This window comes from Dipodomys merriami, unplaced genomic scaffold (assembly GCF_024711535.1).
Source record: "Dipodomys merriami isolate MVZ:Mamm:240054 unplaced genomic scaffold, mDipMer1.0.p SCAF_38, whole genome shotgun sequence".
Lineage (NCBI taxonomy): Eukaryota > Metazoa > Chordata > Mammalia > Rodentia > Heteromyidae > Dipodomys > Dipodomys merriami.
The window spans coordinates 8,908,882-8,935,887 of record NW_027205381.1 but is presented as its reverse complement, the minus strand read 5'-3'; the positions used below and the strand labels follow the sequence as shown (position 1 = coordinate 8,935,887).

The 27,006-nt window shown below is 42.7% G+C and overlaps 1 protein-coding gene across 1 annotated transcript; it reads left to right on the top strand.

Moving 5' to 3' along the window:
* The first annotated feature begins 402 nt into the window (after positions 1 to 402).
* On the top strand, positions 403 to 26,623 carry Med17 (mediator complex subunit 17). Its single transcript, XM_069989505.1, has 12 exons — positions 403 to 733; positions 1,251 to 1,417; positions 6,358 to 6,577; positions 9,868 to 10,004; positions 10,095 to 10,179; positions 11,058 to 11,210; positions 12,906 to 13,036; positions 14,452 to 14,636; positions 16,690 to 16,827; positions 21,937 to 22,054; positions 22,825 to 22,984; positions 26,289 to 26,623. Exons 1-12 carry the CDS (start codon positions 490 to 492, stop codon positions 26,498 to 26,500), a joined length of 1,950 nt encoding a protein of 649 aa, XP_069845606.1. The 5' UTR covers positions 403 to 489; the 3' UTR covers positions 26,501 to 26,623.
* The last annotated feature ends 383 nt before the right edge of the window (positions 26,624 to 27,006 follow it).

The following is a 27,006-nucleotide window of genomic DNA, read 5'->3' as shown; positions in this document are numbered from 1 at the left end:
TTTCCTTCTGTCGTCTTCAATTCTCCCTATTTTAGCTCTGTCATACTAGAATAAATTCCTACTGAAACCTTCAAAAAACAAACAAATAACTAAAACCCGGACGGAGCCGAACCTCGCCTCTCCACATTTAGCAGTCCGGGTAATCACAGGCCGGACGCTCGCCTGGCCCCGCCCCGCCGGAAGCCCGCCCCGCCGGAAGCCCGCCCCGCCGGAAGCCCGCCCCGCCGGAAGCCCGCCCCGCCGGAAGCCCGCCCCGCCGGAAGCCCGCCCCGCCGGAAGCCCGCCCCGCCGGAAGCCCGCCCCGCCGGAAGCCCCGTGCGTGCGCGGTTTCGTGCTGTGAGACTCGGGGGCGGGGCCTCGCAGTGCTTTGTGGGAGCGGCGCAGCGCGGGTGGTCTGTCGCTCAGTGCGGGCGCCCCGGGCTCCGCTCGGCTTCTCCAGTCTCCCGGCTCCCGCCCAGGCGTCCGGGTTCTTCCCGCCCCGTCGGCAGCATGTCGGGCGTGCGCGCTGTACGCATCAGCATCGAGTCGGCCTGCGAGAAGCAGGTGCAGGAGGTGGGCCTCGATGGCACGGAGACGTACCTGCAGCCGCTGTCCATGTCCCAGAACTTGGCGCGCCTGGCCCAGCGCATCGACTTCAGCCAGGGCTCGGGCTCCGAGGAGGAGGAGGCGGCGGGGCCCGAGGGCGACGCGCCGGACTGGCCGGGCGCCGGCGCCGACCAGGACGACGAGGAAGGTGCGGGGCAGTTTGTGGAACCTTGTGATCCCCTGGTGGTTGGGATTCGCCGCGGTTTCCAGCCACTGCCCCGGAGGTGGCGGTGGGGTTCCGCTCAGTACGCGGGCACGGTGCGGGTTTAACCGCACCGCCACAGGAGATTCCCCGCAACCACCTGTTTAAAGGGAACATGCTGGAAGAAGCCTGGCACCGGTGGTTTACGCCTGTGATCCTGCTACTAAGAAGTCTGAGGCTCACAGAAGCCAGCCTGGGAGGGAGAGACTGAGTCGTCCCCAGTTGAGCTGTGGCTTAAGTGGTAAAATGCTGGCCTTGAATGGAAAGAGCTGAGGAATAGCACCCAGGCTCTGAGTTCTGGCACAAAAACAAGAGGGAGGGAGGGAGGGAGGAAAGCCATGAGATAAAAGGGGGGTATTGGAAAGAAAAATAACGAGTTTTCCTTTTAGTACTTTTAAACCACTCTGATTTTTCTGTCTTGTGTTCAATGTAATAGTTTTGTATTTCTTCTTTGGCTTTTTAGGGTTAGTAAAATTTCAACCTTCCTTATGGCCTTGGGACTCAGTGAGGAACAATCTGAGAAGTGCTCTGACAGAGATGTGTGTGCTCTATGATGTCCTCAGTATTGTTAGAGATAAAAAATTCATGACTCTGGACCCAGTCTCTCAGGATGCAATCCCTCCAAAACAGGTATAGTAATACTCATCTGAATACTACTTTCCTACTGAGTTTCTGGCTTATATTTTGGTTGTGTGCTTATTTTTGGTGGTTCCCTTCTCTTTTGATTGTATGCTTCATCGTGCTCCTTTATTTTTTTTTCTTAAACAAAACTTTAGTTGTTATAAAGGTGATGTACAGAAGGATTACCTAAGTCAGGTAATGAATACATTTCTTTTTGGACAGTGTTACCTCTTCACTCTCTCCCAGTTTTTTCCTTCCATCCTCACCTACAAGTTGTAGAGTTAATTTTCAATATAATGTCTAGTGAGTACCCCTGTTGCCTTTGTTCACCCTTTGTCCCTCCATTTCTGTGCTCTTCTTACCCTCCTAAAGACAGATAAATGAACAAACAAGAAAAAACAACAACAAAAACTATTGCTTCTATTTCCTCGAGTTCATTTTGGCTAATACTATTTTGTATGATCAAAGGATCGCATCTTTGTGGTTCTCTTCTAAGAGTTTCCTCCTTTGTTTGGTCTCACTGGTGAATGCCTAGAGTCCTTTGTAGTTTATGATGTCCCAGTGTATTTTAGATCTAACTTCTGCATATGAGACAAATGATGGATGGTTTGTCTCTCTGAGCTTGGCTTACCTCACTTAGCATGATTCGTTCTAGGTCCATCCATTTCCCTGCAAATAATGTAATCTTCCTAAAGGCTGTGTAAGATTCCATGTGTAGGACCACTTTTTTTTTTTTTTTAATCCATTCCTTCTTTGGGACTAGGATCAGGTCTTAAGCTCAGTATCTGATGCTTACATTCACTTATTGCCTGGTACTCTGTGTGACCTGAGCTAAGCCTCTAACCCTAAGTGGTGTTCTTTATTTTTTCCTTGAAAAATTAAGTCCAGAACAGATTTGAAGACTAGCTGGTCCAAAACAAAATCATAAAACTACATCTCTTACATATTTGCCCTTGGAAGAAATTTGTTCATAATGTAATACTTTAAAGCTTCCCAAATATTTGGAAATTTTTACAATCTTGGTCCTTTGTTTTTGGTATACAAAATGTGATGACAGGGATAAGAATGTGGCTTAGTGGTAGAGTACTGTCCTAGCATGCATGAAGCCCTGGGTTTGATACCACAGTACCACATAAACAAAAACCCAGAAGTGGCGCACAGACTTGGGTTTAAATCCTTCTTCTGTCCTAATAGCTGGTAGCATTAGTGGTTTATTTTCTTAAAAAAAAATCTCAGTTCTCCCTCAAGTCTCTCTCTTTTTTTTTTTTGTGACTTCTCAGAAAAATAAGACCAAACTGTGGAGCATAGTGCGAACTAGATAGATGTTAATACTTGCCTTTTTAAAAAAGTGCATTCAGATGGTTGCCAGTTGTCTGTAATCCTAGCTACTCAGGAGGCTGCTATCTGAGGATTGTGGTTTAAAGCCAACCCCAGGCAGGAAAGTCTATGAGACTCTTACTTCCAGCTAACCACCAGAAACCCAAGAAGTAGTGCTGTGACTCAAAGTCATAGACTACCATCCTTAGACAAAAAAAGCTCAGGGACAGCATGCAGGCCCTGAGTTCAAGCTCCACGACTAACAACAACAAAAAAGTGTATTCAACACAGTGGAATTCTACTCATCCATCAGAAAGAATAATATTGTACCATTTGTAAGGAAATGGAAAGACTTGGAAAAAATTAAACAAAGTAAGCCAGACCCAAAGAAACATAGATTGCATGGTTTCCCTCATTCATGGTAACTAGAATGTGCCTATAAATCTACAAGTAAACACACTGGATGGTTACAAAACAAACATGAAAACAACACTGGGACATGATAAATTATACAGCTCTCTAGACAGTCACACAGTAAGGCCAAAATAGTTTATGATTAGGAGCAGATAACAAAGGCTCAATAGCTATGTGCATATAATCATAGAAAATAATATTTTAGGAAATGAACTCCCAAGAGTTTTTTTTGTTGTTGTTGTTAGTTGTGAGACTAGCTCTGGACCTGGGTGCTGTCCCTCAGATCTTTAGTTCAAGGCAAGCACTCTACCACTTGAGCCACTGTGCCACTTCCAGTTTTCTGAGTGGTTTATTGGAGATAAGAATCTCACAGACTTTCCTGCCTGGGCTGGCTTTGAACCATGATCCTCAGATCTCAGCCTCCTGAGTAGCTAGAATTATAGGCATGAGCCACCAGTGTCAGGCTCCAAGAAATTTTTGTTGTTGCTGTTTTTGTTGTATCTTCCTTTTTTTAGTTTAGATGTCTTTGGGAGGGTCAGAGGGGAGCACAAAAAAGATGGAACAAAGGGTGGACAAATGTAGCATTGGTACTCTACACTATGTTGAAAATGAACTATACACAACTTGGTGGGGAGGATGGAAGGAAAAAACTGCGAGAGAGTGAAGGAAGGAGGTGACATGGTTCAAAAAGAAATGTATTCATTACGTGACTTATGTAACTAACCTACATTACCTCTACCATAACAATAATATACATATGTATATATATGTGTGTATATATGTTTGTTTGTTGTTGTTGTTGTTGTTTTTGCCAATCATGGGGCTTGAGCTCAGGTCCTGGGCACTGTCCTGAGCTGCTTTTGCTCAAGACTAGCATTTGAGTCACAAGCACCACTTCTGGCCTTTTCTGTTTATGTGGTACTGAGGAATTGAACCCAGGGCTTCATGTATGCTAGGCAAGCACTCTACTTCTGAGCCACATTCCCAGCCCAATAAAATATATTAAAAATGTATCCAGAGCTGAAAAAGTGGCTTTAAGAAGTACCATCATAACAAAAAAAGTATGTTCAGTCTTTGAACATTTGACTATGAAAGAGAGGTGTCAGACTGAGGAATTGGGAAATGGAGAGCCAGTAAACAAGGAGACTGCTGGGAAAGTCCTTAGAAAAACAAGATTGGAAGCAATAGCTTTAGGAATATTGAGCTGAAAGACTTCAGGGGACTCACTGAATCTACTTCATTTTGAAAAGAAAAAACTAAGGTACAGAGATTTTCCTTTGCTCATGTTGTAGTCAAGCCAGTAGTTTGGGAGCCAAGACCTGAACTCCAGCACCTCACCCACTGGGCCCTGCTTTCTCCACCCCTCTGCTTCTCCAGAGAGTAGTCTCCAGGAGCTAGCTCACTGCCTCTAAGAGCTGCTTTTGTTAGGCTCCCTTATATGGTGAAAAGATTAATTTGGTATTTCTTTGAAACTTTTGTTAGTTCCACTCTTTAAAGCCAGAGTAAATAGTCCCTTAGTACTGTTTAATGCAGTATACAAATTGACAGTGATTATGGATATATATGTATTTACATATTTACATATGATGCATAGATTGATTTGTGATTAGTTTTCAGAAATCAGTATTCAATGCTGTATATATTAATACATGATTTCAATCATAGTTCCAAAAATAAACTCCTTTTTGCTCATGTAAATTACATTCAGTGGGATATTTATTTTCTTTCATACTGAACTCAGAGGCGCAGGTTCCAATCAATTTATATCATCCCCTCAGTCACTTTTTTTCTTTCTTTAATTCTTTTTATTTTTTTGTTTATGTGGTACTGAGGAATTAAAGCTAGAGCCTCATGCATGTTAGGCAAGTACTCTACCAGTAAGCCACATTCCCAGTCTCTGTCACTCTTTGGTGCTGGGCTTCTTTTCTTTTTTTTTTTTTTTTACTATCTTTAGGTAGTTGCACAGAGGGTTTCAATTCAACATGTCAGTCTTTGAGTACACTGCATCTTGACCAATGTTACCCTTTTTATCATTCTCCCTTCTAACTCTAAGTTATTCCCTCAATTTTCCTAATTGCATTTGCATATATATACATTGAATATTATGATTCCATTCTCCCACCTTTCCTCTGTCCTTCTGCTCTTGACCTCATGTTCAATATGTACTTCCTGGTATTCATTTTGTTAGACTGTGACTTCTTTTTTTTTGTTGTGTCATGGGGGTCTGAACTCTGGGCCTGGGCGCTGTCCCTCAGTTCAAGGCTAGCACTCCACCACTTGAGCCACAGTGCTACTCTAGCTTTTTCTGATAATGTGGTGCCGAGAAATCGAACCCAGGGCCTCATGCATGCAAGGCAAACACTCCACCACTGAGCCTCCTTCCCTGGGGCTTGAACTCTGGGCCTGGGCGCTGTCCCTCAGCTCTTCAGCTCAAGGCGAGCGCTCTACCACTTGAGCTACAGCGCCACTTCCGGTTTTCTGGTGGTTTATTGGAGATAGGAGTCTCACGGTCTCTGCTGCCCGGGCTGGCTTCAAACTGTGATCCTCAGATCTCAGCCTCCTGAGTAGCTAGGATTACAGGCGTGAGCCACCAGTGCCCAGTTTAGACTGTGAGTTCTTCAAAGACGTTAAACCAGTGGAATTTTCCTCAGCTAATCTTTCTTAAGGATTGGTGCTTAATCATGAAACCAGGCCTTCAGCACAGGATTACAGATGTTAGAATATGAGTGACACAGAATACTTGTGAATAGCAATGTTAAGGGCAGCCTGTTACGAAGGGGTTGTATCTAAGCTAGCTTTGGCAGAAGTGATGCAGTAGTAAGTCCTAATGTCCAGTTGATGTTTTTCCTCCAACAGAGAACTTTGTGAGTTGACTAAAGAAGTAGATTCAGATTTTCTTTTATTAATTTATAGTTTGCCTCTTTGTTTTGTAGTACTGGGATGGAACCCAGGGCTTTGGCCTTTGGCTTATGAGGTAAGTATGCTTAATATTTGGGCCACACCTCCCACACAATTTTTTATTATCTTAAAAACTTTTTGGCAGTGCTGAGGATAAGATTATCTTGTCAAAGGATTGCTGTGTATTGTCATGCTCCCTCTGTAGTTTCTAAATTTTCTCTCAAGCAGATATCTTGTTACTGTGAAAACATGCAATTTTAATGTCGTCTACATATACAGCAGCAGTTTTGGATACAAACTTAATAGATTGTTTTTGATAGAATCCCCAGACACTGCAGCTGATATCTAAAAAGAAGTCACTTGCTGGAGCTGCACAGATCCTCCTGAAGGGCGCAGAAAGACTGACGAAATCCGTGACCGAAAACCAAGAGAGCAAGTTGCAAAGAGACTTCAACTCTGAACTCTTGCGATTAAGGCAACACTGGAAACTTAGAAAAGTTGGAGATAAAATCCTTGGAGATCTGAGCTACAGAAGTGCAGGTATAGATGATTGTTAAAAACTGCTTCTTGTAAGCCAGGCACCGGTGGCTCACACCTGTAATCCTAGCTACTCAGGAAGCTAAGATCTGAGGATTACGGTTCAAAGCCAGCCCAGGCAGGAAAGTCCGTGAGACTCATAATTGCCACTAAAACCACCAGAAAACTGGAAGTGGTGCTGTGGCTGAAGTGGTAGATCTCTAGTCTTGAGCTGAAGAGCTGAGGGATAGCACCCAGGCCCAGAGTTCAAGCCCCACGAGCAACAAAAAAAACCTGCTTCTTGTGGAAGAAGTTGACTGTAATGTTATGTTTTTAAATAATACATTGTCGGGGCTGGGAAGTTGGCTCAGTGGTAGAGCGCTTGCCTTGCATGCCTGAGGCCCTGGGTTCGATTCCTCAGCACCACATAAGCAAAAAGAAAAAAGCCGGAAGTGGCGCTGTGGCTCAAGTGGTAGGGTACTAGCCTTGAGCTGAAGAGCTGAGGGACAGTGCTCAGGCCCAGAGTTCAGGCCCCACAACCGGACCAAAAAAAAAAAATAATAATAAATAAATAATACATTGTCAGCTGCATGTTACATTTAAATTTTTATTTCTGTATTTTAAGATAATAAAAAAAATACAATTTTAAAATACATTCTGCACCTGAACTTACTTAAAAATTACTTCTGTACACATATGCTACTGCTATTCTCCCTTCCCTTTTTTTGTGTTGATAATAGGTTTTGAACTCAGGGCCTCTCATAGTTGGCACTCCATCACTTAAGCTATATTTCCAGTCTTTTTTTTTTTTTTTTTGCTAGTCCTGGGGCTTGAACTTAGGGCCTACACACTGTCTCTGAGCTTCATTTGCACAAGGCTAGTGCTTTGCCACTGGAGCCATAGTGCTACTTGTTTTTTCTGTTTCTGTGTTACTAAGGAATGGAACTCAGGGCTTCATGCATGCTAGGCAAGCATTCTACCTCTAAGCCACATTCCCAACCTTCCATTTTTGTTTTTTGTTTTTTTAACTGTTTAATTGGAGATACTGTCTCTTGGACTTTTCTGTCCCTACTGGCTTTGAACTGCAATCCTCCAGGTCTCAGCTTCCTGAGTAGCTAAGATAATATCAATGAGTTCTGGTTGCCCAACCAAAGCTATTTCTATGATAGCCCTATAATAAGTAACTTAGCTTTTATCTGAATCCCTACTAAGTACATTTAATAGCAGATTCAACTGGGTTTATCAGGGTTACAGTTCAATAGAGTGAAAGCTTTCAATGCTAAGAGTTGAAGCAAGGAGTCCTGGCTGGGACACTTGTGACAGCAGTAGTAGAGTGATATGTTATGACGAAGACTCACGCCAGAGCAAGCTACCATATCTTAAAATTAAAAGAAGGTAAACTGAGATAGTTAAGTGAGATACTGGAGGACCTAAATGCTTCAGCATTAGTATGAAGTGGGAGAGTTCTGAACCAAGAAAATAAAAATCCGGGGCTGGGAAGATGGCTCAGTGGTAGAGCGCTTGCCTTGCATGCCTGAGGCCCTGGGTTGGATTCCTCAGCACCACGTAAGCAAAAAGAAAGCCGGAACTGGCACTGTGGCTCAAGTGGTAGAGTGCTAGCCTTGAGCTAAGAGCTGAGGGACAGCGCCCAGGCCCAGAGTTCAGGCCCCATGACTGGACCCAAAAAAAAAGAAAAGAAAAGAAAAGAAAAATCCCCCTGCAAAGCTAACAAAGTTATTTTTATATTTTAATAGGTAAGACTATTAGAAGCAGTGCTTTCTGGTTTTAAACGTGTTTTAATCCACAAATAATTATACACAAATATATATGTTTTTTTGAGGGGGGTTCGGTCGTGGGGCCTGAACTCTGGGCCTGGGCGCTGTCCCTCAGCTCTTACTTAGCTCAAGGCTAGCACTCTACCACTTGAGCCACAGCGCCACTTCTGGCTTCTTTCTTTTTGCTTATGTGGTGCTGAGGAATCGAACCCAGGGCCTCGAGCATGCAAGGCAAGTGCTCTACCACTGAGCCACCTTCCCAGCCCCTCAACAAATATATTTCTTTTACGGATAACCATCCTTGATTGTGAAAGAATTCAGTTACATTGCATATGTGTTAGTGTGTATATGAAATGGTTGAAAAAAGATATTGTATGTATGTTCTTCATCTTTCTGTGACTAGATTCAGAATACTTCCATTGTAATCTGGTTACAGAGGCTGAGCTCCAGTGGTGTCTCATTATTCCTGAAACCTCAGTCTGAGGAATTATCTTCTAAAAGCAATCTGTTATCAAATATGCATTCCAAATATTTGACCTATGCATTTTATTTATTTATTTTTTGGCAGTTTGTGGGGGCTGAACTCTGGGACTGGGCACTGTCCCTCAGCTCGTCAGCTCAAGGCTAGCACCTACCATTTGAGCCACAGTGCCACTTCTGGCTTTTTCTGCTTATGTGGTGCTGAAGAATTGAACCCAGGCCTCGTGCATGTGAGGCAAGCACTCTACCACTGAGCCACCTTCCCAGCCCCTGGCCTATGCATTTTATATAACAATGATACCATAAGACTAAAAATATTGAGCTATAGTCGCAGCCTAGGTTTATTATGTTTTTAGAATAACGAACAAGCTGGGTGCCGGTGGCTCTTGTCTGTAATCCTAGCTACTCAGGAGGCTAAAATCACAGTTCAAAGCCAGCCTGGGCAGAAAAGTCTGTGAAACTCATTTCCAATAAACCACTTGAAAACCGGAGGTGGCACTGTCTCAAATAGTAGAATGCTCGCCTTGAGCTGAAGAGCGCAGGGACAGCCCCCAGGCCCAGAGTTCAAGCCCCATGACCGACAAAAAAAAATAATGAACAAGCTGGGCACTAGTGGCCCATGCTTTAATCTTAGCTAGGATTACTGCTCCAGGGGCCTGAGATCTGAGGACCATAGTTGGAAGCCAGCCAAGGCAGGAAAATCTGTGAGAATCTTATATCCAATGTACTACCAGCTGAAAGTGGAGCTGTGGCTGAAATGGTAAAGTGCTAGCCTTGAGCACAAACACTAAAGGACAGTCAGTAACCAGGCTCATGAGTTCAAGGCCTAATATTGGTGCTCACGCACACACGTGCACGCGCACACATACACACACACACATACACACACACACACACACGATAACAGTTTCTGCTTTTTCCCCTTTGCTCACTGCTTCTTCCTTTTCCCCCTTTTTTGTTGGGAACTTAATTTTTGTGCATGTGAAGTATTATATACATAATAACATTCTAACAATATACTAAATGTTTTCTGTTTCCCTATCTTGATTACCTCTTTAGGATCTCTTTTTCCACATCATGGTACATTTGAAGTAATAAAGAACACAGATATTGATCTGGATAAGAAGATACCTGAAGACTACTGTCCCTTGGATGTCCAAATTCCTAGTGATTTAGAGGGATCTGCATACATCAAGGTATTTGTGAAAGAATTCCTCAATAAATCTTATTAATATTCCTTGAAGCTACTTTGCTAATGTTTCCTTCATGTCTTCATTGTCATACAGGTTTCTATTCAGAAGCAGGCTCCAGACATAGGTGATCTTGGCACAGTTAATCTCTTCAAGCGACCTTTGCCCAAGTCCAAGCCAGGTGTAGTTATGTGCCATCCTTTTTTTATATTAATTTACATTTACAAATAAGTCAGGCATAAATATAGAAAAGGAAAATAGGTACTTTGAAGTAAGAATAATGGGAATATAACTTAAAACTATATTATTGTTATTTTTTTGCTGGTACCAGGGTTTGTGCTTACACAGCTAGCTTGATTGCCATGCCTCCAGCCTGGCTTTTCTTTTCCCCCTTTCAGTCATAGGGCTTGAACTCAGGGCCTGGACGCTGTCTCTGAACTCAAGAATAGTGTTCTGCCACTTTGAGCCCCAGCCACTTTCAGTTTTCTGGTGGTTAATTGGAGATGTGAGTCTCTTAGACTTTACTGCTTGGGCTGACTTTGAACCATGGTCCTCAGATCTCAGTCTTCTGAGTAGCTAGGATTATAAGCATAAGCCATCAGCACCCTGCTCAGCTTGGCTTTTTACTGCTTAATTAGATATAGTGCCTTAAGGACTTTTCTCTGGGTTGGCTATGCTGTGATCCTTCAGATCTCAGCCTCCTGAGTAGTTAGGATTACAGGTGTGAGCCACTGGCACCCAGCCTGTTGTTTATTTATTTGTTTATTTTAGACAGGGTGGCCTTGAACTTGCACTTCTAATCTCAACTTTACAAGTTCTTTGGTTATAGGCATGCATCATTGTGCCTAGTTTTGAAATTATACTTCTTATGATTTATAAGTAAATGAAGAGCTTGACCGTACTTTTATTTTGGGATTAAACTTACTATACTAGTATTCTCTGTTTAAAAGAAGTAAGATGGTTCATATTTTAGAAATTAAATGTTTTGCTAGTTTTTTAGAGTTTTCTGGGTTATGTGGATAGATAATTTGAATTATACCTGTGCTTCTTATCTTTCAGGCTCCCCACATTGGCAGATGAAGTTAGAAGCAGCACAGAACGTTCTCTTGTGTAAAGAAATTTTTTCACAGCTCTCTCGGGAAGCTGTTCAAATTAAATCACAGATACCTCACATCGTGGTGAAAAACCAGATTATCTCTCAGCCCTTCCCAAGTAAGAACAGCCAACCCTTTTGAGACGTAATAATAAGACTGGTTTGGAGGCCGCTCTTTGCCTGTATGGGGAAAATAACAAGAGCAGAGGTGGTATGCTGCCCGTGATGGCATCCAGGTGACATCCAAACTAAGGTGTAATTGCCAGTTGTGTGCTGCATTTGATGCAGCAGTGGGTTTTAAAACTGTATGTTACCAGTCTGTACTTGCATGACTGTTAGCATCAGTACTTCTTTCTTGGTGGTGGTGGTGGTAATGGGGTTTGAATTCAGAGCTTCATACTTTGTTCTACCACTTGAATCATATATTCAGGACTTCGTTAGGTTTCAGATTGCAACTAACATTTTTGCCAGGGCCAGCCTTGGATCACCATTCTAGCTCTGTCTTCCACATACCTGGGATTTCAGATGAATTCCACTATACTTGCTTATTTTTGAGATGTGGTCTCTAACTTTTTGCCTAGATTGGCCTCACACTGTGATCTTCCTGACTTCTGCCTTTGGAGTAGCTGGGATTCAGGCATGACCTATCATCCCCAGTGTGTACTAGTTTTTTGTTGTTGGTGTTGGTTATGGGGCTTGAACTCAGGGCCTGGGTACTTGCCCTGACCCCTGATCTCTTCTGCTCAAGACTATTGCTCTATCACTTTTAAGCCATAGCTCTACTTCCAATTTTCTGGTGGTTAATTGGAGATAAGAGTCTTATTTCCAAAGCCCTGGCTGGGCTTTAAACTGTAATCCTTGGTTCTCAGCCTCTTGAGTATCTAGCATTACAGGTGTTAAGCCACCAGCGCCCAGCTGCAGTAGTTGTTTAGAAGTGATATATATATATAATATATGTAATATATAATGTGAATATATATGTATATATTTCTTTGTCTAAATAGAAATGCCAGTTTTTAACTGTTCAAATGCAATTTGACTTACTTTAGAAATCAGTTTTTATTAGGTGTTTACTTTTTTCACATAAATTTGTAAGACTATTTAAGTCTTAACAAGGAAATAAGGTTTTACAAGTGAAAAAGTCCATCATAACTCTCATGGAAGCAGGAAAGAGTATCTGTTCTACTTGGTAAGGCCAGATACTGTGTAGTAAAGGAAAAAACAAAACTTGCTTTTTTTTTTTTTTGGTTGGTCATGGGGCTTGAACTCAGGGACTGAGAACTGTTCCTCAGCTCTTCAGCTCAAGGCTAGTGCTCTACCACTTGAGCCATGGCATCACTTCTGGTTTTCTGTTGGTTTATTGGAGATAAGTGTTTCATGGCTTTTCCTGCCTGGGCTGGCTTTGAACCCTGATCCTCAGATCTCAGCCTCCTAAGTAGCTAGGATTACAGGCGTGAGTCACTAGTGCCAGGCTAAAACTTGCTTTTTATAGTTTTGTAAAGGAAGGAAGAAAAATGAATAGATTGCTTGCTCACTAGCCACAGCTTGAGGTCAGGAGCTATATTGTATACAATTGAAATGATCAGTTATTTAACAGAATTTGAATGATTAAAATACATGAGAGTATTATAAGTGATCATTTTGGAATAAAAACATTGATGATAAGACCTGATCTTCAAGTTTAGCATCTTGTTTGTGAATGAGCTGTCATTCTCCCTTAGGAAGACATTTGAGAATGTGGCTATGGTTAAACTTTGTGAAGATAGTTCTTTTTTACATCTTTGGTAACTTGCATCTGTTCTTTTTATAAACAGGTTTGCAGTTATCTATTTCATTGTGCCATTCCTCAAATGATAAGAAATCCCAAAAATCAACTTCTGAGAAGCAAAGTGCAGAGGACCACCTCTATGTTCTAGAGCATAACTTGCACCTGCTGATTAGAGAGGTAATAAAGTAGATGTTTCTGTGAACTGTGGCCAGCAAGTACCTCCCCTCAGCTTCATGTCAGTGCATAGTAACAACACACAGTACCTAGTGTAGAAGATGTTTGCTCTACTAGGGGATTCAGAGGTTCCCAAGCACACCTTCTAGAGGTAGGAATATATCACAGGTTTTATAGTTGAGGTTCAGGACACAGCTGAGAAGATCAGAGAGAAAAGGAAATGGATGGGAAATTCTTGCCACTGCTTGTGCGAATAGAAAGTTTCAAGAGTACTGGTTCACAGTGGAAGACCAGTTTCCTTTTTTTTTTTTTTTGTCGGTTGTGGTGCTTGAACTCTGGGTCTGGGTGCTATCCCTGCACATTTCAGGTCAAGGCTAGTGCTCTACCACTTGAGCCATGGCACTACTTCTGGCTTTTCTGCTTATATGGTGCTGAGGAATCGACCCCAGGGTCTCATGCATGCAAGGCAAGCACTCTACCAATGAGCCACCTACCTTCCAAGCCCCTGGAAGACTAATTTCAAAAGGATCTGAGAAATTACATAAAAATACTTGTTCTAATCTCTGTCACACTCCCAGATCTGCTTTACTTGATTGTAATGGCATAAAAGCCATTGCTTCCAAAAGGCTGTTGTGATACTAAGGAGACAGACTTAGGAATCTCGAGTACAGGGTGTAGTAGAATACCTTATCTACTGATTGCATATGTTCTGTTCTTGAGGCTCAATGACAAAAATTGTTTTGTATTTTTTTACTTATTATTTTGTGCTTGTCCTGGGACTTGAATTCAGGGCCTGAGTGCTGTCCCTGAGCTTCTGCCCATGGCTAGTGTTCTACCATTCTGAACCATAGCTCTACTTCTTGCTTTGATGGTTAATTGGAAACAGAAGTCTCACGGACTTTCCTGCTGTGCAGGCTGGCTTTGAATCATGATCCTCAGATCTCAGCCTCCTAAATGGCTAGGATTACAGGTGTGATCCACCAGCATCCAATTGTTTTGTATTTTAAAACTTTTTATTTTATTAATAACTTTTTTTATTGTGGAAATACCATACAGAGGGGTTACAATTACATGAGCTAGGTAATGAGTACATTTCTTATCGAGCATTGTTGCCTCCTCCTTTGCTTCCCCTTATCCTCCCTGCCCTCTCATCATCATCCCCCCCATTTGTTTTTTCCCTTCCCCTCTTAAAGCTTTTATAATAAAAATTACAACTTGAGAAGTACCCTTCTTTTTACAAACCTGCATTAGTATGACTTGGTGATGCTAGTATTTATCTCTGTTCTTTTTATTTGTAATTCAAATAGAAACAAATTCAAATTGTTTTTCATGGTCCAGGATAGCAGCTCTGCTGTGATTAAATGTTGTGTACTATTTACTAGTTTATATTAGTTAACTAAAATGGTTTTTCTTGTCAGTTTCATAAACAGACCTTGAGTTCTGTCATGATGCCACACCCAGCAAGTGCACCTTTTGGCCACAAGAGAATGAGGCTTTCAGGTCCTCAAGCTTTTGATAAAAATGAAATTAATTCATTACAGTCCAGTGAAGGGCTTCTGGAAAAAATAATTAAACAAGCAAAGCATATTTTTCTGAGGAACAGGTAAGAATGAGGCAACTTATGATTTCTTTATGAAGTTGAAATCCTTTTTCCAGTATTGCTTCATGCAGTGATTTTTTTGGATGCCCTAACCCTTTTTTCTAGAAGGAAGGAGGTGGCTGCAATGTGGGAGTTTATGGTCATCCACTTGGTCCTATTAAATATAGAGAAAACTTAAATCCATAGCCATTCTTAATTAAGTCTTCAAAAATTTGCAAAGACAGCCAGGTGCCAGTGGCTCACGCCTGTAATCCTAGCACTTAGGAGGCTGAGCTCTGAGGATCACGGTTCAAAGCCAGCCCAAGGCAGGAAAGTCTGGGAAACTTATCTCCAATAAACCATCAGAAAATCAGAAGTGGCGCTGTGGTTCAAGTGGTAGAGCGCTAGCCTTGAATTGAAGAGCTGAGGGACAGTGCCCAAGTCCAGAGTTCAAGCCCCACAACTGAACAAAAAAAAAAAAAAATTATTTTATCTTCCCCTCCACCCCCCGCAAAGATACAGTTGGGAAAGGGGGAGGGGTGGAGTGTATGACGACCAAGATGCATTGTATTCATCAATGAGCATGTTGATGGGAAACTTTTGTACAGCTAAAAATAATCTTTTTAAGTTAAAAAAATTGCAGAAATTGTTGATTAGAAATGTGCTTTAGAAGCAGGTGCCAGTGGCTCATGCCTATCTGAGGATCGAGGTTCAAAGCCAGCCCAGGCAGGGAAATCCGTGAGACTCTAATTTCCACTACTCAAAAAAGCCAGAAGTGGCACTGTGACTCAAGTGGTAGAGCTCTCACCTTGAGCAAAAGAATCAGAGACAGCACCCAGGCCAAGAGTTCAGGCCCCAGGATCAGCCAAAAATGAAATGTGCCTTATGAAACCAGATTTGTTTTTTCTTTATTTTGAATCCAGAATCATATGTCTTTCTCTTTTTTTCTTTTCTTTCTTTTCTTTTTTTTTTTTTGTGACAATCCTGGGGTTTAAACTCAAGGCCTGGGCACTGTTCCTCTTTGTGCTCAAGGCTAGCGTTCTACCACTTTGAGCTACAGTTCCACTTTTGAGTTTTCGGGTGGTTAGTTGAAGATAATAGTCTCACGGACCTTCCCAGCTTCAAACTGTGATCCTCAGATCTCAGCCTCCTGAGTAGCTAGAATTACAGGAATGAGCTACTGGCACCCAGTTTCCCTGAACTTTATTTATTAATTTTGGTCATGGGACTTGAAGTCTGGATCTGGGTGTCGTCTCTCAGTTCTTCAGCTCAAGGCAAGCACTCTACCACTGGATCCATAGCACCACTTCTGGTTTTCTGGTGGTTAATTGGAGATAAGAGTCTCACAGATTTTCCTGCCCAGACTGGCTTTGAACTGCAATCCTCAGATGTCAGCCTCCTGAGTAGGATTACAGGTGTGAGCTACCAGCACCCAGCTTTCCCTGAACCTTTTTTCTCAAAGCTAGTGCTGTACCACTTGAGCTGTAGCCCCACTTCTGGCTTTTTAAAAAAATTTAATTTTATTGTTATTATTAAGGTATTGTACATATGGGTTTTTACCATTTCATAAGTCAGGTAATGAGTACATTTCTTTTTGGGAAATGTCATCCCTTTGCTCTTTCCCTGTTTTCCCTCTTTTGTCCCTGCCCATAAGTTACATAGCTATATCCACATAGTGTATACTGAATAGCATGATTGCATTTATTTACCCTTCCTCCTTCCCTTTCTGGGTCCCTGCTTTGAGAAAGAGAAAAAAAAAAATCTAGAGCAAAAATAACCACCACCAACAGCAACCACTTCTGGCTTTTTGATGGTTAATTGGAGGTAAGAGCCTCACAGACTTTACTGAAATCACTGGCTTTAAACCTTGATCCTCAGAGCCCAGTCTCCTAGTTGTAGACATGAGCCACAGGCCCCCCCGCTCAGCTATTTCTTTAAAATCTTCACTTTTCAAATGTTGGGATTATAAGAAAACAGTAACTTGATTTGCAAATTTTCATATACTTGATGAGTGATTCAAACCCTGTCATGGGATATGGTGACTTTTTATAAACATTTAACTTCTTTTCTTTTAAAGAACAGCTGTAACCATTGACAGCTTGTCAAGCCGCATTGAGGATCCCCAGATACAGGCTCACTGGTCCAATATCAACGATGTTTACGAATCCAGTGTGAAGGTGTTGATCACATCACAGGGCTATGAACAAATATGCAAGTAAGTATCACAAATTGAAGTTAGGAATTTTATTGAGTTGCTTGGTTTTTGTTGTTATTGTTGTTGTTTGTTGGACATGGGGCCTGAACTCTGGGCCTTGACACTGTCCCTCAGCTCTTCAGCTCAAGGCTAGTGTTCTACCACTTGAGCCACAGTGCTACTTCATGCTTTTTCTGCTTATGTGGTGCTGAGGAATTGAACCCAGGGCCTCATGCATGCAAGGCAAGCACTCTACCACTGAGCCACCTTCCCAGCCCTTGAGTTGTTATTCATGGGTGTTTGCTAGAGAATTCCTTTATGTTTTTGGTTTGCTAGAGTGATACACATTTCAGTCAATTATCTAACTGTTAGGTGTTAGCAAGACCAAGGAGTCAGGATGTCTAGAATAGTCTATTAGGTAAATTAGGTCCACACATTTGTGTTACAGGGAGCATTGAGCATAAGGCCCTGCCTCCATATATATATATATATATATATATATATATATATATATATATATATATATATGGAGCTACTTCAAATTTTGCCTAGAAGTGTGCAAGTAGCACGCTGGAAATAAGGGTGGTCATTTATGTTACAGCATGTGCTCTGCATGTTGCAACTACAATGACCAAATTTTGTAGCTCTTTATTTACCTTGTGTTGGTGCAGCATCTAGTGTAGTTCATGATTATGCGTTTTTGTTGTTTTGGTTTTGGGGCTTGAACTCAGGGCCTGGGCACCTCTGTCCCTGACCTCTTTTGCTCAAGGCTAGTGCCCTACTACTTTGAGCCACAGTGCCAGTTTCCAGTTTTGAGTGGTTAGTTGGAGACAAGAGTCTCGTGGGGATTTTTCTGCCTGGGCTGACTTTGAATCACGATTCTCAGCCTCCTGAATAGCTAGGATTTCAGGCCTGAGTCACCAGTGCCTGGCTTCGATTATACCTATTAAACCAGGCTGATATCAGTGGGTCTGTGAAGTAGCAACATAATTTGTCCCACTGTTCTCAGAGATGCTTGATTTATACTCACAAGCCAGAAGTTAGTAAAATTGTCTCAGAGCCATGAAAAGATATTGAGGCTTCCCTTTGAGCCTCTAGCCAATAAGTAATTGACAAGATACAGCCAAGTCTCCTCCCTGAGTTAGTGTGTCTGTTTTCCAAGTGGCAGCTGTTATATTTCAGACCTATCTAGTATGTGAACAAACACTTTGAGACACAAAATCATCACCCTTTGAAGCAGGAACAGAATGTGCATTTATAATGCTATTTTCAGTGTGGCAGTTTAACTTTACTATTTGCTAATGAAAAGTGGTGCATAAGTGTAGGATCATACATGAACACACGGTGAAACTTTTGAATCTTCTAGGGAAGGAAGTGGAGTGAAACTAAATCATAGCTTTCTTCTCTATCTAATGAAGTAAGGCTATTGGGTGATTTGGCAGTGGGATGGGAGAAATGGGTGTTGAATATAGATGAAACAAATTCCAAGTGAGTTTTTAACCTGTTAAGACTAGGTAAAAGAATCACAAACTATAGTTGTATGGTCATATACTTTTGTGTTTAAAATTTTCCATAACCGGAGAACAAATGAGCATAAAAGATATTTACTAGCATTCAACAGTTTATGTCTAGACTCAACACCAAAACAACTAGGATTCTGGTTATAGTATCCAGTGTATGTAAGTTCTGTGAAGAAAGTTTAGTAATGATATAGCCTTGACAGAATTAGTAGAAGAGAGCTGAGAACAGTATTTCCTTCCTATAATCCCAGCATTTGGGAAGCTAAGACAGGAGGATTTCAAGCTTGAGGCCAGCCCAGACTACATAGCAAAATTCTCTCACCAAAACCAAAAAAAGAAAAAGCAATAAAATGGAAAAAAGAATCAGAGGAGAGAAAGGAGATAGAGGGAAAAACTGAATGCCTTTTTCCTCTTTTTTTTTTTGGGGGGGGGGTTCCGATCATGGGGCCTGAACTCTGGGCCTGGGCGCTGTCCCTCAGCCCTTCAGCTCATGGCTAGCGCTCTACCACTTGAGCCACAGCGCCACTTCCGGCTTTTTTCTTTTTGCTTAATGTGGTGCTGAGGAATCGAACCCAAGGCCTCATGCATGCAAGGCAAGCGCTCTACCTCTAAGCCACCTTCCCAGCCCTGTTTTTTCCTCATTTTTTTATAGCTTGGATCATCTTACTCCCTTTAGAAGCAGTTCTCAGAATTCAAGAGCAATCAAGAGAGAGTGAGTGAGTGTGTGTGTGCGCGTGCATGTGTGCGTGCATGTGCACGTGCATGTGCACGCGCGCACGCACAGTTCTGCCTGGAAGTCCTGACCTGGGTGCTAGCTCAAGACTTAACACTCTTACCACTTGAGTTACAAACATCTTTACTTCCAGCTAGGGTTTGTGTGTGTGCCCATATTTGGGCCTGAACTCAGCATTTACACTGTCACTTTTTTCCTCATAGCTGGTATTATAACACTTGAGCCCCGGCCGGGCGCTGGTGGCTCACGCCTGTAATCCTAGCTACTCAGGAGGCTGAGATCTGAGGATCGCGGTTCAAAGCCAGCCCGGGCAGGAGCGACCGTGAAACTCCTATCTCCAATAAACCACCAGAAAACCGGAAGTGGCGCTGTAGCTCAAGTGGTAGGGCACTCGCCTTGAGCTGAAGAGCTGAGGGACAGCGCCCAGGCCCAGAGTTCAAGCCCCACGACCGACCAAAAAAAAAAAAAAAAAAAAAAAAAACACTTGAGCCCCAACTTTACTTCTGGCTTTTGGTAGTTAATTGGACGTAAGAGTCTCACATACTTTTCTGCCTGTATGGCTTTGAACCACAATCCTCAGATCTCAGCCTTCTGAGTAGCTAGGATTACAGGTGTGAGACACCAGTGCCTGACAAGCTAAAAAAAAATTTCTTTTTGGTTGGTCATAGGGTTTGAACTCTGGGCTGGGGTGCTGTCCCTCAGCTCTTCAGCTCAAGGCAAGCACTGTACTGCTTGAGCCACAGCACCACTCCAGTTTTCTAGTGGTTAATTGGAGATAAGAGTCTTACAGACTTTCCTGCCCAGGCTCTCTTTGAACCGGGATCCTCACATCTCAGCCTCCTGAGTAGCTAGGATTTTAGGGTGAGCCACCAGTGCCTGGCCAAGTTAAAATTTTTTAATCTTTCTAGTAAAGTCTGGGTAACTAAGCAAACGTGTGTGCACACGCGCACGCACACACACACACACACACACACACCCTCCTAACTTACACACACACACACACACACACACACACCCTCCTAACTTGCACCTGCACACACACACACACACACACACACACACACACACACACACACACACACACACACACACACACACACACACACACACACACACACACACACACACACACACACACACACACACACACACACACACACACCCTCCTAACTTGCACCTGACTTCCTTTACAAAGCATGTGCTTTTTTTGAAAAAATTGAACTCTTTCATACAATTTTTAGTTCTCCTATGTTGTATAATACTGTAATTATCTAGTTTAAGAATATTTCCATTACCCTCAAAAGAAAATGCACATTAGCAGTCATCAGTTTGTGGTGTTTTGTTTCCCTTGTTGAGATGGGCTCACTCGGTAGTGAGACCAAGCTGGCCTTGAAATCACAATTCTCTAGCCTCTGCTTCCCAAGGGCTGGGGTCATAGGCTTGTATGTGCCTTCACACCTGGCTGTAAAGTCTTACCGTCTTTCATTATAGGCATTGAGACTTCTCTTCTACTGGTGAACATTTTCATTGTGTATCAGCAAATATTTATGTCTAAGTGTATGTATAGAAGAAAATTTTGTTTGTTTGTTTTTTGTCAGTCATGGGTCTTGAACTCTGGGTTTGGGCGCTGTCCCTGCGCTCTCAGCTCAAGGTGAGCGCTCTACCACTTGAGCCATAGTGCCACTTCTGGTTTTCTGGTGGTTTATTGGAGATAAGAGTCTCACAGATTTTTCTGCCCAGTCTGGCTTTGAACTGCTATCCTCAGATCTCAGCCTCCTCAGTAGCTAGGATTACAGGCGTGAGCGTGAGCCACCGGCGCCCAGATTAGAAGAAAGTTTTTATAAATATTATTGCCAGGTTAAAAGATAAGGACATGGGGCTGGGAAGGTAGCTTAGCGGTAGAGTGCATGCCTTGCAAGCATGAGGCCCTGGGTTCGATTCCTCAGCACCACATAAACAGAAAAAGCCGGAAGTGGTGCTGTGGCTCCAGTGGTAGAGCGCTAGCCTTGAGCAGAAGAGCTGAGGGACAGCGCCCAGGCCCAGAGTTCAGGCCCCATGACTGGCAAAAAAAAAAAAAAAAAAAAGATAAGGACATTTACTAGGGCATAAACTCAGGGCCTGGGCACTCTCCCTTAATTTTTCACTCAAGGCTGGTACTCTACTACTTCAGCCACACCTCCACTTTGGGCTTTTGGGTGGTTAATTGGAGATAGTCTCACATATTTTTCTGCCCAGGCTGGCTTTGAACTACCATCCTCAGATCTCAGCCTCCTGAGTAGCTAGGATTATAGGCATGAGCATTGGTGTCTGGCAGAACTTTTCAATTTCTGTTAAATACCAAATTTGTTCTTCATAATGATTGTAATGAGTATGCCTCTCCTAGTAATGAGAATTTCTATTCCTTCATAGCTTCAATATTTTTATAGTTCATTTATTTTTGTGTATTTTCCTTTAAAGCTTTCTCAAATATACTTTCTTTGAAAAACTTTAATTGGTTAAAATTGCAATTTTATGCTGGGTGCCAGTGGCTCACACCTGTAATCCTAGCTACTCAGGATCTGAGGATCATGATTTGAAGCCAGCCTGGACAGGAAAGTCCATGAGACTCCAATTAACCAACAGAAAATTAGAAGTAGCATTGTGGCTCAAAGTGGTAGAGCTCTAACTTTGAGCGAAAAACCTCAGGGAAGTGCCTAGACCCTGAGTTTAAGCCCCACAACCAAAAAAATGATGTAGGCAATTGTTAAAATAATTTACTCCTGGCCTTGCACTGGTGGCTCATGCCTAAGATGATGTTGAAATCTTTACCTTTCTCTGTAATACTAAGATTGTGTTGCTATGCATTGCGTAAGGTAATTTTGACTTCTGTGTCTGGAGGTCCATTCAACTGCAATTGAACGTGGGAGTTGAGCAGATCCGAGTTGTGCACAGAGATGGAAGAGTGATCACACTGTCTCATCAGGAGCAGGAGCTACAGGATTTTCTTCTGTCTCAGGTAACAGCTGCACACAGTCTTTAACCTTTTCTTCTCATAACTGCTTAAAAAAACTAGTTAAAATATACTGAACCATTAAAATATAGTGAGCTATATAAGGAGAAAAGCACTGGGTTTTTGTTTGCCATTTTAATTTCTACTGCATTTTGCAGGCTGCTGCATAATTGAAAGTGTCAGCTATTTTAGATTTGTTTACACTTGCTTTGGTTTTATCTCAGCCATGAGACAAGGGTCTTGGCTGTGTAGCCCAAGTTAGCCTTGAACTTAGACTTTTTATTTAAGTTTCAGGGCCAGCCTCTTTCTGCCAGGATTGAGCCATTTAGATGATGTCACAGGGCAAATGCCAAAGGAATAACTACTCAAGCCTTGATGTGCCTTGTCATCCTACTACCTCCCATAGGAGGCATACTTAATGCATGACCTGAAACCACAGAGCTTAGGAAACAGTTACCATGGCTAACAGTTCAGCCTCAGCCCATGGGGAAGAGCCCAGCCTTGAAGGGCAAATGGAAGACATTGAGCCTATTTGCTGCTTCTAGTGTGCTCCATACCTGGTGGTCCCAGGGGTAGACTCTGCGTGTCATGTTCAGGTCATGTGGCTCTGCTAGAGCTGCCCAGTGGCTGTAAAGCGAGAGAATCAGCTGTCAGCTTTTGAGTGTAGATGAGGCCCAGCTCCCTCATACACAGAATACTGCTAGACATCGATAGTCCCAACAAGCACTTACAGTGGCCACGTTGGGTCACTGCAGTGTTTGCTTTTCCATTTGCAGATGTCCCAGCACCAGGTGCATGCAGTTCAGCAGCTGGCAAAGGTCATGGGCTGGCAGGTCCTGAGCTTCAGCAACCACGTGGGCCTGGGGCCAGTGGAGAGCATTGGCAATGCCTCCGCCATCACTGTGGCCTCCCCCAGCGGGGACTACGCCATCTCAGGTATTGTCTGTTGCTGTGTGTGCGTGTGCTGGCTCTGGGGCTTGACCTCAGGCTTGAGTGCTTTCTCTGAGCTTTTTTGTTCAAGGCTAGGGCTCTACCACTTGAGCCACAGCCCAAGTGGCATTTTGTTGATTAATTGGAGATGAGAGTCTTCTGGACTTTGTCCTCCCAGGCTGGCTTCAAACCGCAATTCTTGGATCTCAGCCTCCTGAGAAGCTGGGATTACAGGCGTGAGCCACTGGTACTCGCCCGTCTGCCACTTTTAGGAAGGGCTTTTGAGAGTGACTCAACATTTAGCTGTTGTATTAAGTATGTGTAAACTGGATTTATCTCTTCAGTGAATTAACCTATATTTCCATTGTTGCTTATCTGACTATACCTGTTATTTAGAGCAAGGCATCATTACTTTTCTTTCTAGTACTTAAAAAAATGTTTAGCTTAAGGCTTTAGATCCATGGTAGAGCACTTGCCTAGATCCCAAGAAACAAAGAGAAAAAAAGAACACTTCAGTTCATGTTCCATCCTAGCAAATCTCTGAAGAGCTGACATTGATTGTCACATCTACTTCCTAAATCTTTAATGGATGAAGTATTTTTATTTTATTTTTTATTTTTATTTTTTGTGTACCGGGGCTTGAATTTAGGGCCTAGGTGCTGTCCCTTAGCTTTTTCTCCAGATGTTGATGCTCTACCACTTTAGCCACATCTCCATCCATTCTGACTTTTTGGTGGGAAATCTCACAAACTTCTGCCTAGGATGGCTTAGAATTGGAATCCTGTGATCTCAGCTTACCTTTACAGAAGACTGGCTTATGTATTTTTATTTTTTATTTTTTGTCGGTCGTGGGGCTTGAACTCTGGGCCTGGGCGTTGTCCCTCAGCTCTTCAACTCAAGGCGAGCGCTCTACCACTTGAGCTACAGCGCCACTTCCTGGCTTATGTATTTTTAAAAAGCTTCAGCTTGCTGGGCACCAGTGGCTCAGGCCCATAATCCTACCTACTCAGGAGGCTTAAGATCCTAGGATCACAGGTTTGAAGCCAGCCTGACTAGACAGATCCAAGATTGTGTGTGTGTGTGTGTGTGTGTGTGTGTGTGTGTACTTTTTAATTTCGGTGTTTTTTGTTTGTTTGTTTGTTTGTTTGGGCCAGTCCTGGGGATTGAACTCAGGGCCTGGGCACTGTCCCTGAGCTTCTTTTGCTCACACTAATTCTCCACCACTTGAGCCATAGTGCTACTTCTGCATTTTTGTTTATGTGGTACTGAGGAATCAAACCCAGGGCTTCAAGCATGCCTGGCAAGCACTCTACCACTAAAGCCACATTCCCAGCTTCAAAATATTCCTAGCTTCATTTAACCAGCAAAAGCCAGAAGTGGAGGTGTAGCTCAAGTGGTAGAGTGCGAGTCTTGAGCAGAAAAGGCTAAGGAAAAGTAGGGCCCTAAATTCAAATACCAGTACCAGCAATTAGTCAATAAACTAAAATGAAGTAAATAAGCAGCTGTAAACTTGAAAAGGACAGTATCTGGCCCTAAAGGCCCCAAAAGCAGTAGTAATAGGATAGAGCAGAGAACATTTTATTGAGCACCTACTTTGAGTACTTTTCTTTTTTACTATATTGAGGTTTGAATTTGGATCCCATGCTTGTTCACTTGATTCATTCCTCTAGCTATACCTTAGTTTTGCTCTAGATGTTTTTCAGATCTTTCTCCTTTTTCATCAAGCCAACCTTAGGTTATGGGTATCTGGGTATCTATGCATTACCACACTGGTTAAAATAGGGCTCTTGTAACTTTTTACCCAGCTGGCCTCAAACCCCAGTCTTTCTGATTTCTGCCTGTCAGTAGCTGGGATTATAGGAGTTGTCTCCCCCAGTGAGCATGTGTTTCAGTAGTAACTTACAAATACATTATCTAGATTAAATTACTTTTTAAAACGTTTATTTTATTTTTTTGCCAGTCCTGGGGCTTGAGCTCAGAGCCTGAGCACTGTCCCTGAGCTTCTTTAACTCAACGCTAGCACTCTACCACTTGAGCCACAAGCACCACTCTGACTTTTTCTATTTAGGTGGTACTGAGAAATTGAGCCCAGCCAGGGCTTCATGCATGCTAGACAAGCACTCTACCACTAAGCCACATTCCTAGTCCCAGAACGTTTAAATATGAACTTCTTTTCTGCGATCTTCTCTAATACTTTTAATTTGAAAGATTGGATAGTTAAAAAATATTTCCCCATAGGAACCCAGCTTGAGACTGCAAGTTTGACTCTTTATTGCTAGGAATTTCTCTTTTTTTGATCATAGGGATTGAACTCAGGGCCTCAAAATTGCCAAGCATACATTCCACTGCATCCTCTGTTCCCTGTTGCTAGGGATTTTTATTGTGCTGAGCCATATTTATACCCTGAAGTTCTGCCTTGGGAAGTGGAGATTGAGAGGATTTTGGTTTGAGACCAGCCCTGGCAAAAACTTACTGAGACTATTATCTAACAAGGTAGATGTGATGTTTTATATCTGTAATCCCAATTGCTTTCAAGGTATAGGGGGATCAAAGTCCCAAGTCCTGGGTACAAGACCTTGTCCAAAATATAGCTAAAGCAAAAACCAGCTGAAGGTGTAGTTCAATTGATAAGAATGCTTGAGGCCCTGGGGTTCAAATTCTAAAGCCACTGCTGGGCCCAGTGGTTCATGCCTGTAATGCTATCTATTCATGACTCAGCTTGAGTAGCAAAGGCTCTGTCTGATCTGGAGACTTTGGCTGGCTGGAGTCTGGAGTCAGAGTCTAGAAACTGATCTCCCAGCTAACCACTAAGAAAGCCAGAAGTGGAGCTGTGGTTCAAGTGTTAGAATGCTAGCTTTGAGCAGAAAGCTTAAAGGACAACACCCCAGCCCTCAGTTCAAGTCCCAGGACCAACACCAAAAAAGAAAAAAGATTGCATTTGGAACTGAAAAACACTTAAGTTGTTCAACAGTTAGGTGTTTTTTTTTTTTTTTGTTTGTTTTGTTTTTTTTTTTTGTCGATCATGGGGCTTGAATTCTACCAGCACTCTACCTCTTGAGCCACAGCGATACTTCTGGTTTTCTAGTTGTTTATTGGAGATAAGAGTCTCATGGACTTTCCTGCCTGGGTTGGCTTTGAACCGTGATCCTCAGATCTCAGCCTCCTGAGTAGCTAGGATTACAGGTATGAGCCACCGGCGCCCGGCAACAGTTAGTTTTTGTATTCACAGCACATGACATTGTTGGATTTATTCCCCTTGCTATTTTCTGAATGCAGAATGCGTTACTGGTATTTGGGTTTTCCTCCCTAGTTCGAAATGGGCCTGAGAGTGGCAGCAAAGTCCTGGTGCAGTTTCCCCGGATCCAGTGCAAAGATCTTCCCAAAAGCGATGTGCTGCAGGACAGCAAGTGGAGCCATCTCCGCGGGCCCTTCAGAGAAGTTCAGTGGAACAAAATGGAAGGTCGAAATTTTGTTTATAAAATGGAGCTGCTCATGTCTGCACTCAGCCCTTGCCTGCTCTGATTCTTCCAGAGAGTGGACTCTAGACGTTTCGAGGACAATTATAAGCACAAGGAAGAAAGACCTTCTAAAGGAGTTTCTTCTTAAAGCAATGTAATAAACATTTATCTGTCAGTTTGAAACCTTTCACTTTGTAAGTGACAAGTACTTTAAAATGTGGTACAGTTGTAGATAAACAGTATGGGAAAATATATTTTTATGCAGTTAAACTGAAAATTATTTAAAATTTGCTTTAAAATAGCCTTTCTTTGATGGTAATGTCAGTTAAAGTGTGTGGTTAAAAATCTCAAGTCAGGGGCTGGGAAGGTGGCTCAGTGGTAGAGCACTTGCCTGCATGCAGGAGGCCCTGGGTTCAATTCCTCAGCACCACATAAGCAAAAAGAAAAAAAAGCCGGAAGTGGCGCTGTGGCTCAAGTGATAGAGTGCTAGCCTTGAGCTGAAGAGCTGAGGGACAGCGCCCAGGCCCAGAGTTCAGGCCCCATGACCGGACCCCCCCCCCCCCCCCAAAA

Coding starts and splice junctions, on each gene's coding strand:
- Med17 (XM_069989505.1), top strand. CDS start 490: ATGTCGGGCGTGCGCGCTGTACGCATCAGCATCGAGTCGGCCTGCGAG. Junction 734..1,250: donor CGACCAGGACGACGAGGAAG/GTGCGGGGCAGT, acceptor TTGGCTTTTTAG/GGTTAGTAAAATTTCAACCT. Junction 13,037..14,451: donor TGCACCTGCTGATTAGAGAG/GTAATAAAGTAG, acceptor TTTTCTTGTCAG/TTTCATAAACAGACCTTGAG.